Below are 12,636 nucleotides of genomic sequence, written 5' to 3' on the forward strand. Positions count from 1 at the left end.
GGTAGCGTTGAAAACATTCACCAATGCAAAGACCAGGATTGTCAGGACAGGAGGGACAAAAATAGCCGGTTTCACGCCTATATCCGCACTTTCTGCAGACACATTTTCTTTGGGGGGCTCGTTGGGTAGGGGTACGTGGGAGGACATAAGGAAAATGCCTCTCATGCAGCCGGCTTACTGCATTTGGTTGGGGATGGTGAGGTGGAACACCGTCTGGAAACAGAAGGGCTCTGACGATCTCTTCCTGGAATTTAAGGAAGGATCCAATCCGTCCTGAAGCTCTGTATAGCACATGAGCTTTCAGAAAAGCCAATTGAAATAAACAGACACTTTTTTATACCAGCGTCTGGGCTTACTGGCAACTGGGTACGGCGCCAACAACTGGTCGTTGAGATCAACCCCTCCCATATTTTGGTTATATTCGTGGACACAGAAGGGTTGCTCCACAACACCAGTCGCCGTAGTAATTTGGACCGTCGTGTCTGCATGAAGGGAGGTAAGAACGAAAACATTCTTATTATCCCTCCACTTCATAGTGAGCAAGTTATTACACTTCAAGCAGGCTCTTTCCCCCAGCCTAAGACGGGAATCTACAAGCCGCTGGGGAAAGCCCCAGTGATTAGATCACACGGTGCCACATGCTTCAATCTGATGATCAAAAAGGTGACTAAAAAGTGGCACGCCCGTGTAATAATTGTCCACATACAAATGGTACCCCTTTCCGAATAAGGGTGACACCAAGACCCACACAATCTTGCCAGCGCTTCCTATGTAGCCAGGGCAGTATGTTGGCTCTACGTGGCTATCTCTTCCCTCGTAAACCATAAAACTACATGTATAGTCTGTGGCCCTGTCACAGAGCTTCTACATCTTGACCCCGTATCTGGCACGCTTGCTGGGAAGATATTGTTTGAATGACAAGCGGCCAGAAAACTTAATCAGGGACTCAACGCAGACAACTTGATAGGGAGTAAACAAGTCTGCAAAACGTTGGTTGAAGTGGTGCCGAATTTTGTAGAGCCGATCGTATCCAGGGTCTCCATGAGGACGACTGAGTTCATTGTTGTTGAAGTGCATGAACTGCGAAATCTGCTCGTATCATGCCCTGGCCATGGAAGCAGAGAACACGGACATATGGTACATTGGGTCAGTGGATCAATATGACCGCAACATACTCATTTTAACTATGCCCACGTTGAGGGATAGGCCCAGAAAGGTCTTAAATTCAGAGACCGTAATTGGTCTCCAATCTCTGGCAAGGGAAGACTGGGGAATAGTGGCGATGTGTTGACCAGCGTACAAATTGCTTTGGTCCACTATAGATCTATAGAGATCTTTGGTAAAAAAACAGCGAACAGAAATCAAGTGACGTAAAATCAACGGTTTCCACCTGAATGCCGGGTTGGCCAGTGAATGGGGGAAGTACGGGTGCTGCAGAAGTGGTGGGCTCCCAATTCGGATTGGCGAATTCTGCAGGAAGGACACTATGGGCACAACGGGCCTGTCTTTGTCTTTTTGGTGGCAGCGGGACACTACTTGTGCTTGCCAGCACACCAGCTTGAACTGCACTTATGGGACTCGCCACGTCACCACGTGTTACTGCAGTGCTGGATGTACGACCAGGGTGTACTAGGCTGCTGGTGCTTGCCAGTTCACCAGAAGGAAAAGCGGCGCTAGTACTTCTCTGCTCCATACGAGAGCCCTGCGGTTCTTGCACCTCAACAGCAGAAGAAGATCGGGGTCTGGTACCTCTGACCTTGGCAGGGACCACAACTCCGTCGTCAGAGCTATTTGTCATGGAGCCGCTGTCCTCTACAGGATCGTATTCTGAGCCGGAAGATGACAGATGAGTGACTTCTTCTTCACTATCTGTCATGCTCAGAAACGTGTAGGCCTCTTCACTAGTGTACCTTCGATTTGCCATTTTGGGCTCTAAATTTAGTGGTACACTAGTGAGACACAGGTAAAAAAGCTACCGACTGTCAGCGAATGTATCAAAACGCTACCAAAAAAACTGTTAGCGTTCGCAGGGATCAGGCCTGACTCTGCGAACGCTGCAGTTATGTGTTTAGTGTTTTGTAAGCGACAGTGATCGATCGATACTGCACTTGGGTGGGCTGGGCGGAGGGGCAAAACGCAGGTGCTAGCAGGTATCTGGGCTGATCCCGCCAACACTGCGTTTTTGGGGACCATAAACTGCTGGGATGCTAGTACAGATCTGATAAAATCAGAGATTGATCAGATACTATACCACTCACTAAGGGAGGTGTATTCTGCGTGCGTGGGTGTTAGCGGTACTGGCACTAACCTGACGCTGCCTGGGGCGACGCAGACACTATCTGACCCTGAAACTTAAATCACCGCCGGGCGATCAGGGGGTTAAACCCTTATTAGGTAATAATTGGCGGTTGCCCTGAAACTATAAAAAACAAACTAACCAGCGTCACCCGTAACAGTTATACGGTGATCACTGGTGAAAGGGTTAACTAGGGGGCAATCAGGGGGTTAAAACCTTTATTAGGTATTATATGGGGGTACCTGACGCTATAAAAAGCTGACGGCGAACCTAAATACTTACCTTCCTAACTAGCGTCACCTGTGACACTAATACAGCGATCAGAAAAACGATCGCTTAGTGACACTGGCGACGGGGGTGATCACAGGGTTAAACCTTTATTGGGGGGTACCCTAGACCTACCACTAACTGCCCTACCACTTATAACTGTCACAAAATGACACCAATGCAATAATCAGTAAAAAAAAAAAAAAAAAACCTGCTATTGGTGTCACTGTGACAGGCGGTGCAGGGGGGTGAAAAGTGTGCCTGCGTGTTCTACTGTAAGTGTAGTGTTGGTGCAAACTTACTTGATGTCTTCTCTCCTCGGAAGCCGGAACGAAAAGGCTTCACGAGGAGAGGTCATCACTTCCTCTGCCGCTGTTTACATTACAGAGGCAGAGGAAGGTTTTCATTCGTCAGGAGCGATCACGAGGGAGTGGCCATGAATAGATGGTCTCCCCCTCAGCACGGATCACTCCTGTAACGAAGCCGACCGCTGCAGGCACTGGGGGGAGGGGGGTCCGATCGGACTCCCTGCCCGCGGGCAGGCAGGGACGTACAGGTAAGTCCTTATGCCTGCCCGTGCCATTCTGCCGACGCACATCGTCGTGCGGTGGTCCGCAAGTGGTCAACCACTTCAGCCCCAGAAGGATCTACCCCCTTAATGACCAGGCCATTTTTTGCGATACGGCACTGCGACACTTTACCGGACAATTGCATGGTCATGCCACCTTGTACACAACATTTATGTCCTTTTTTTCCCCACAAATAGAGCTTTCTTTTGATGGTATTTGATCACCTCTACGTTTTTTATTTTTTGCACTATAAACAAAAAAAGACCGACAACTTTGAAAAAACACCCCACAATTTTTAACTTTTTGCTATAATTTCCCAAAAAATAAAAATAAATACATTAAAAAAAAGTCATCAGTTTAAGCCAATATGTATTCTACATATTTTTGAAAAAAAATGATCTATTTGATTGGACATGAACAAATTTTTTTTTCGTATGATGCCAGATCAGATGTTTGTTGTTTAATCAGTACAGCCGTCTTAGAAAATGCAATACAAATGCATTAAAACACATCACTATCGCAAATTTTTATTCTGTTGAACGAGAATTTGTGACTTTAGTAAACTCATCAGATTCGATCTGAGATTAGCATGCAAAAAAAAAAAAAAAAAAAAAAAAAAAAAAAGGACAATCATTCCAATAATCTCATCGTGTGTACTGGGCATAACTGTGGGGGGAGTGTACCGACTGGGAGTAGAGAGAGAGATCGCTGTTCCTGATAACTAGGATAAGCAGATGTCTATTTCTACTTCTCTACATCAGAACTGGGGTTTGTTTACATTGACAGATCCCCGTTCTGGCTCTGTGTGGAGCAATCGCGGATGGCCGGCGGACATTGTGGCAACGTGCATCGGCCTTGGCATCGCGCGCGCCTGCTATTGCTCGTAAAGCGGCCAAAGTACACCTACGGTGATTCGCACAGCCGTGCCAACCTGCTGCAGTATGATGGCGGCTGAACAGCAAGCGGTTAAGAAAGAATATGTGAATAGAGACTTTAAAACAGTTTAGCATTCCTTTAGGCAGTATCCCCTAAAAAATAAATGAAGGTTTCTTGGTTCCCTCCTAAAAAATTGTAGAGCCTTTCTTCTGCTTAGGCACACCGGTGCCACAAGTCTCAGATCTCACACTTCAGATATTCAGCTATAAAGATATTGCTGTTTTTCACTGCTAGGTTATTTGGAGTGAGAACCGTTGTCATTACTGTGCTCATCACTGTTCTGGCTGGTGGTAACAGTTGTACCCAAGGTCCTGCGTCATTCAAATTGTAGATCTGTGCTTTCTACACCTCTCCTATTGCTGATTATTCCCTTCATCAGATCACAAGTCAGGGAGGCAGCTTTAATATGTGGAAGCAAAGCCCTACCTCTACCAAGATGGCCACTGCCACTCAGTGTGGAAAAAGCCATAATAAATTCTGCAATAGAGAAATATCAGCCATAGCTAGTCATTTGCGCTCTACTTGCCTTTTATGTCATATCCTCTACAGTTGAGGTCCGCTTTAATCAAGAATATCCTTCATTACAACCTTAATAGAGATCAGATCACATTTTACACACCATGAAGAAACTCAGATTTCTAGGACATTACAATCTTTACCTCGCTATATTCACCATTGTTTGATGGTTTCCTACTAGAATGTTTATAAAGACCATTTTTGATTTTTTGCTAGCACATGGTGTTTAAATACTCCTTGCAATAATAACCTAGAAATAAATCTCATTCAAGAGGATAAATTGAACAAAAGAATGTTTTACACACAGGCTGATACTCTTTAATGCAAGGCATCTTGACAGTCTTTGTAATTACGCTCGACATTGTGCACTGCTTTATAGTATTAGGTCAGCAATTATTCTATTTCTAATTGTGTTATAAAGCAAATATCATGAAAGTCCAAAAAAACACAACAAAAAACGGTTTAGTACTGTTTTAGTTATGCACTTTATTTTTAGTGGAATAAACTATTGTTTTGCTTAAAGAACATCTTCACATTTGATGCAAACATGAAAGATCAGTTGATCAGTTACAAAAGTCAGTGGCACAGCAGCAACCTTTCATCATTAGAGGGCACTAGAACAAATTGCTCTGCAAGATGTCTTTGACCCAATGTGAAGAAAATAAACAACTCAAAAATAAAACAAAAACAAGATTGTGTAGCTTCTGTAAAAGCTCCTAACTGCATTGCAGTTGAGAAAGAAAAAACATAAACAAAAAAAACACAACACAAAATATGCTGTGCCACAAAAAAGGCAAGCTGAACACAAGTTAGAGCACATTGCATGACAATATCTTTTGCTGCAATTTTTTTTTCAGATACTATTAGGCATTAGTATAAAATATTCAACTAATGCCATAAACTAAACACGGCTTATAAATATTCTAGTCTCTTATAAACTAATACAGATCAGATTTCTTTTATTACTGTGTACAGATGCATGGTTACACTTTTGTTTTCTTACATATAGGTTACAAGGAAAACAAGCAACTGGAATCGCCATTGAAATTTTATCTGGTCCCTGCTGCATTGTGAATAGATGGAGGGCTGTCATGGTCAGACAGAAAGGAAGTGGCTGCTGCGGCTTCAGGAAACACAGATGTGAGGACATGGCGGCACACAGGACATGTTCCAGACTGGAAAGAAGAAAGAAAAAGTATAATAAAACTTCAGTATAAAAGAGGAACACTTTACTTTTATGCATTATTTTGGTATTTGAATGTATTGCTTTATTTCAACACCATACAGTACACTTCTATTGCAGCTTTCCATGCTTTTTAAAACATGCTGTATTAAAGGCTAAGTTCACCTTTAAAATAAGTAAAATGCACATTTTTGTGCAGGGGATAAAAAAAAAAAAAAAAAAAAAAAGAAAGAAGGATTGTGGGTGCAAGGTTAGGTCCTGTAGACATTGGTTGATTTACTAAAGGCAAATAGACTGTTCCCTTTGCAACTGCACTCCTTTTCCCAGCTTCGTAAATTTTGTGAAGCTTCGCTTTGTAAAGAATTCCCAATGTAAAGTGGAAAAAAAAATAGCAATTTTGCTTGCACATGATTGGATGAACTTCACCACATTCACCAAGCTCTGGGGAAAAGGAGTGTAACTGCACTTGCAAAGAGCACAGTCTAGTTTCATTTAGTAAACCAACCCCATTGCCTCCAGCTTTCTTGCTCTCATTAGCACCCTTGCAGTCCATTGGGAACTGGAAGTCATCTGTCGCGGTGGCAGAAGAGTCTTGTAGTTTCTTAATTCACAGAATCCTGTAAATGAATAACGTGGCTGGGCGCCAAATAGATTTTAAAGTAATATGGGGAAAAACCACCCCCACCTACTGTCACAGGACTGAGGGTGTTAGGAGAAAAGGGGTGGGGGTCTGACTGAAGAGGTTACACCCTAAATATGGATGCAACATTAACAGATTTAAAAGGTGAACCTATCCTTTAAGATTCATTTTTTTCACCAGTGCCACAATAGAGACTCTTGCTTCTGCGGTGGTTCCAGTTTGCATACGAGAGCACATTCCGCTGCACAGTATATTTTTGTGGGTAAACAGTAACACACAACAATGTGAACCACTTAGCGTTTGAATAATTTTAATGCTCTTTAGGAAGGCGTGTCCTGCTTTTTCTTGCATACAGTATTAATGAGCATACGGTATACATATGTTTTTAAGCTACAAACTGGAATTGGAAGACTTAAAAAAAAATAAAAAAACCCCACATGGATTATCTTGATTTGCAAGTACCAAAAAATAGGATTTTTATAACAGCTTAACTGTAAAATCCTTTTCTTTGAAGTACATCACGGGACACAGAGCTATAGTAGTTACTATGTGGGTTATAGGTCACCTTCAGGTGGTGGACACTGGCTTGCCCTAGATTAAAAAGTGCACTCCCTAAATAACCCCTCCCACTGGTGGGAGTACCTCAGTTTTGTAGCAAAGCAATACACGTGTATACCAAGAAGGGAGGGACCTCTGTGTCCCGAGATGTACTTCAAAGAAAAGGATTTTACAGGTAAGCTGTTACAAAAATCCTATATTCTTATCGTACATCACGGGACACAGAGCCATAGTAGTTACTATGTGGGATGTCCCATAGCAATGCATACTGAAGGGAGGGAGATACAACAAAAGTAGGGCACCAAGAGACTAGAGGACTCATACTGCAACGTGCAGTACACTGCGCCCAAAGGCGATGTCCTCATGCCCTTTACATCTACTTGATAGAATCTGTAAATGTATGGACTGAAGACCAAGTTGCGGCCTTGCAGATTTAAGCCATGGAGGCTTGGTGATGCACTGCCCAAGAAGCACTAACAGCCCTGGTGGAGTGCGCTTTAATATAAAAAACCATAAGTTTGAACAATCACTTGACAAATCCATTTACATCTTTGACTAGAGTAACTTAATCAGTTCCCTTATGGAACGGACCCTTTCCTCTTCTGAGCTGTATCAATAATCAGTCCCAAGTACTGCAATCTCCTTGATGGATTTAAGGAGGATTTCTCTAGTCTAAGAATCCAACCTAGGTATTCCAGGTAGCCAACTGCGGTGACCAAAGTTTGGATTAAGCAGGCTACCGAATTGATCTATGAAGAGAAGATCTAAATAGGCTAGTATTGTTATACCTTGAGCCATTATCCTGGCTAAAAGGCGGAGCCAGGACCTTTGTAAACACTTGAGGTGGAGTAGCTAGACTGAAAGACAGAGCTACAAACTGAAAATGAAGATTTTCTACCTTGAAGCATAAATTTCTGGTGAGCGGGGTAAAAAATGGCACATGGAAAAAAACATCCTTGATTGACGCCAGAAGTTCTCCCCCTTGTATGATGGAGACTACTGATCGGATTGACTCCATGCGAAAAGAATGGTTATTCAAACCCGGTCTAGATCTTTGAGATCTAAAATGGGTCTGACATCCCCGTACGGTTTTGGAACCGTAAAAAAAAAAGTTTGAAAAACCCTAATCCTTGCTCTACCAAGGGGACCACCAATATCACTCTTTGAGACAAGAGATGATGATCCAAGCTAGAAAGAGAGACTTCTTTTCACTGGATCTCTGGGAACGTTTTGATCTGAGAAAACATGGAGACTGGAACTCTGACATTGTTCCTGCCAGACCCTTGAAAGCTGTAGACGCCCTCCCCCCCCCCCCTGCAAGCGGGGGGCACCCTTTCATAAGGCTTTAGTATTTTGTTTTGTGGGTTACCTCTTCGGGTCCTCTTTTGACCCTGGGACTGACCCTGAGGTTTACCTCTTGAATCCTGACGGTGGAGGCCGTCGTGACTGCCTGGAGGCAGATGCCCCTGGCACTGGAGAAGAAGCACATTTAAAAGAAAAATACTAAACTTCTTAACCGGAAAAAATGGAACTTTTCCCATTAGAAATCTTTGGATATACTTACCCAGGTTGTCTCCAAATAATCGTTCACCATAAAAAGGGAAACTGGCCAAGAACTTTTTGTATGGCGTTTTGGCTGACCATCTTTCAACCATAGGATTCTATGCAAATGTACCAGCCTTAGCATGAGCCGTGAGGCCTGGAGAATAGAATCTTTCATAGCGTCAACTGTAAAAACAGAACGCTTCTGATATGCCGGCCAAACCCTGAGCCTCCAAGAACAACCTTGGAGTACCTCTATAAACTGGTCCTAGAAGTCTACAGCACATGGAATTCCCAGGCGGTCTCCCATGCAGTTACTAACCAGGCCTGACCTTGCTTAGCCTCCAAGATCAGACGAGATCAGGCTTTCAGGGTGGGTGATGTGACCGTAGGCCTCTGAACGCCAGTGCAGGTTTGAATGACTGAACCTGCGGGCGAAATATAGTTTTTTTTTTTTTAAAAAGGAACTCCAACTTCTTATCTGTTGGACCCTTTAGCATATGAGGATTGTCTACTGGACAAGTCAGGTCTTTGTTTACAGAGGATATAGTAGTGTTAATCGCTGGAACTCCCCATAAAACCCTTCCTCCATAGAAGGAAGTATTGAGAACTTTTTCAGAGGAAAAAAATGATTTATCTGGGTGCTCTTAGAATACATACGCTTTCTTAGCCATAAATCGATAGAAAAAGCATGAACAGATTGGGGGGGGGGGGGCTTTTAGTGGACCCAAAGCAGAAGTGGGCTCATCAACTGACTGCGTTACTGGCAGTAAAAATGTGGAACAGTCCAATTCAGTGAGTGACTGAAAACAACCTTTCCTGCGAGCTTGATACTCCACATAAGGTTCTACGGAAGAGGAGATATCAGCCTTTTCCTGGTCCTAGAGAGAAAATTGGCCATCTCTCGCTTCTTGTTTCTCAATATGAGGGTCCTGAGCAATGGACGGGGACCTGTTACGCTTAGTCCCACTCCGGGATGTGATTAAGCATCAAACTTTATTTTAAGCTTAAAATGGTTGAAGAAAAAACCTTCTGAGCAATATACACAGGGCCTGCAGTGTTTAAGAGCAGCTGCAACACTTGCCCCTCCTGACGGTTCACCGTGACCAGCCATATTACTCTCAGGGGAGGATGCCATCTTACTGGGATGGATCTAGGCTTTCATGTGACTAAATAAGTCTTTCTAGAGCCCTTTATTTAGGTGTTTTTACCCCCTTCTACCATAACCTGATGCACAAGCAGGGGTACTACAAGAAGGAGTGCATATACTGCTTGAGCTATGGTTCAGCACAGTTGCTGCTATTAATGCCCAGCCTGATGCAGCAGTAAAAATGTGTCAAAGGAAATGCCTGTGTCACCAAACCTTTAACGCCACCTCTTTGCTCTTGTGTCCCTCCACAGCCTGCAGTAACACACAATGTGCTTTTAAAAACTTGCCTCCTCACGTTTGGACGTCGGAGAACGCTGACACCGCTAAGCCCCACCCCCCTCGTTGTCTATGGCACCTCTTACTTTTTTTTTTAAAGCAAGCATTTCCCCGCGCGAGCGGCGGACTGCAGGTCCTCTCGGACCGAGAGACAGCATGGCGCGGGGGGTTTGCAAGCCGCCGAGCGGCGCGCTGATCGCACTTGTTCCGTTTTTTTTTTTTCTCTCTAAAAAAGGATCTGAACACTCCTTGCCCACAAAGGGGAGATTATCAGCACAGGGGGGTGATAAGCGGGGAGAAACCCCCCCCCCCCCCCCTCAAGCTTACCGGAGGTCCTGTTGTCTGGCTGGAGGAGGAGGAAGCATTTCAGCTCTCTGACACGGCGCTGTTTCCAGCATGAGGCGGTGACACATAGGCATGACAACATTTTACAGACTCTTAAAGGAGACATTCATAAGAAAATTCAAAAAAATAATTTCTTCCCTCCCTTCACATCTGCCCCACAGCTGTACCCTCCTGCTCTTCTGTTCCACCTCTGAACCCCTCCTGCTTATTTTCCCCATCGCTGTACCCTCCTGCTCATCTCATCCACCGCTGTACCCTCTTCTCTATGATATGCAAAGTGGTGAAAGAAAGCAGAGATGAGACAAATCTACCTGACATGGCACACTCATCCTGCTGATCCACCTCTCGCATCCAGCCCACGTGCCTGTATGTGATGTCACAAACAAGCATCTGGAATGGATGTGCAATGAGCTCAGGTCAGGGGGATTTTCTGAAAGCAGTGGGCATGTGTGCAGGATCATAAATTGGGCCCCCGCAGCTGAGAAAAAGTGGTTGGGTGTGATTTTCATTGCGTTGAATACTGGCTGTGGCTTAAAGGGACACACAGTGCAGGAGGTTCAGTATAATCGATGCAAAGGTTCAGGAATAATTTCAAAGTTCCCAGAAGCTCAAGAGTAATGCCACAAACCGTCACCTGATCGTGGTTTTCTCAATCACAGTGAAATCCCTTCTTTCGGAGATTGGTAGTGGCAACCAAGCGAGTCATCTTCCTCCATATGGTGGACAGAGCTAGCAGGACTGTGCTTGGCTTTAGCAGTAGCCAAGACAGTCCTCCTGGAAAAAGGGACCACCCCTCCCCCCCCAGCAGAACTGCATCCAATCTCTCCCAATCACTAAAGCGGACAATCAAAGCTACAGCAAAGTTAGAGAACCAAACAAACATGGTTTCCCATCTTTTAAAATGTGTGGGGGCACAGTGCCTCCCCCTCAGTGCAAGTGCGTTATGGGGAATTCTGAAATTGGAATTCATTAGTATCTTACTGACACTTCCCTGCGCTGCCCTGCTGAAGGGGGAGGAAGTCGAGTGCCGGCCAAAGAGGATTCGCGTGCCACTTGCGGCACCAGCATCGGGGGTTGCCTGTGCATGTTCTAGAGCCCCTAGAACTGTAGTTAGTAAACTGCAGTAAGGGGCTGGCGTAGAACGAGACTGGAAGGCAGGGTCGGTGTCTGCCTGTGTCCACTCCTTCAAAATAATTTACAATCCCTGAAGCTTTTGATTACTAAAGGATTATAATATGTAAAGTGGCAGAGGACTGCACCATGAAAACAGTTTTGGGTACCAAGCTGTAATACTCCTCTGGTGCATACATGGACATCAAAATGTTTACAGATATGACATAGGAGAAAACACTATATTCATTTAAAAGACACTTACTTTTTGTAGCCAAAGTGTAACACAAGACTTATGGAAGATGTGATGACAAGGAAGTTCTGTTAATATTTCCTCTTTGATATACTCACTACAGCATATGGCACAGCATTGCTCTTGACCTACAACTAAAAAAAAAAAAAAAAGTTAGGGCATGGCATGTTCACGACAGGACTAATACACTTTCCCCTCTTCAAAACAGAGTGGAAAGTTTTTGTAGTATACAGAGATCATTTAGCACAATGGAACTGACAAAATTACAAAATTGCAGCACTGGATGAAGATTGCTGGGAAGATCAACAGGTATTTATTTTTGCACTTATCACACAGATATTACAAAACACTATCAATTGCATATTTAAAGTGAGTGCAAATAATCACACTGTAAAACAACCCATTCAGTTTAAAATGAAAGGCAAAACATTTTTGTATAGTAAAAAAAATAAAATAAAATAAAACTAAACCCCAACACCATCAATACCATTTTTATAAAGTGATCACATTTCCTCTGATCTCAGCTGCTTAATAGCTGGGGAGGGAGGGGGGAGAAGAAGCAGAAGCTTCCCAGTGAATGGCTGTGGGGGGGGGGGGTGTCAGGACAAGTCTGATCATTGGAGGAAAGCATACAGTTCCCAGCATGGCTACAGAACTGACCACAGCGTGTTCTCCTGCTTAGTGTGGTCAGTTTTTAATAGGAAAGAGGGGGGACTGGCAGGAACACCAGGGATTTTACATAAACGAAGCAATACAAAGAACAGGATACTTTTTCATACAAGTACATGGTACAGCAGGCACATATCAGGAATATGAAGTGTTGAGGTAACAAATGCTTTAACAGCTCAAAAAAGGGAGCAAATAAAACATTTAGGCCGGGTTCACACATACGCAGCCGTGGGTTCGTGCCGGTTCACAGGTTTAAATTTTTGCCTGAATTGGACCCAAAGTCGTGCAGGACCCTTTTTGAATGTAGACCAATAGGGTAGGTCTCT

At 44.0% G+C, this 12,636-nt stretch overlaps 1 protein-coding gene across 3 annotated transcripts in view; it reads right to left on the reverse strand.

Annotated features, from left to right (window-relative positions):
- Nucleotides 1-5,045: 5,045 nt before the first annotated feature.
- PJA2 (praja ring finger ubiquitin ligase 2) overlaps nucleotides 5,046-12,636 on the reverse strand; it is a 120,676-nt gene continuing 113,085 nt past the window's right edge. For all 3 annotated transcript variants that reach the window (XM_073624599.1, XM_073624600.1, XM_073624601.1), the window contains 2 exons: nucleotides 11,654-11,775; nucleotides 5,046-5,759 (listed from right to left, as the gene is read on the reverse strand). In XM_073624599.1, the coding sequence (XP_073480700.1) occupies nucleotides 5,634-5,759; nucleotides 11,654-11,775 (248 nt within the window). In that variant the 3' untranslated portion in view covers nucleotides 5,046-5,633. The remainder of the gene's footprint in view (nucleotides 5,760-11,653; nucleotides 11,776-12,636) is intronic.

The sequence above is a fragment of the Aquarana catesbeiana genome, linkage group LG01 (assembly GCF_042186555.1).
Source record: "Aquarana catesbeiana isolate 2022-GZ linkage group LG01, ASM4218655v1, whole genome shotgun sequence".
Lineage (NCBI taxonomy): Eukaryota > Metazoa > Chordata > Amphibia > Anura > Ranidae > Aquarana > Aquarana catesbeiana.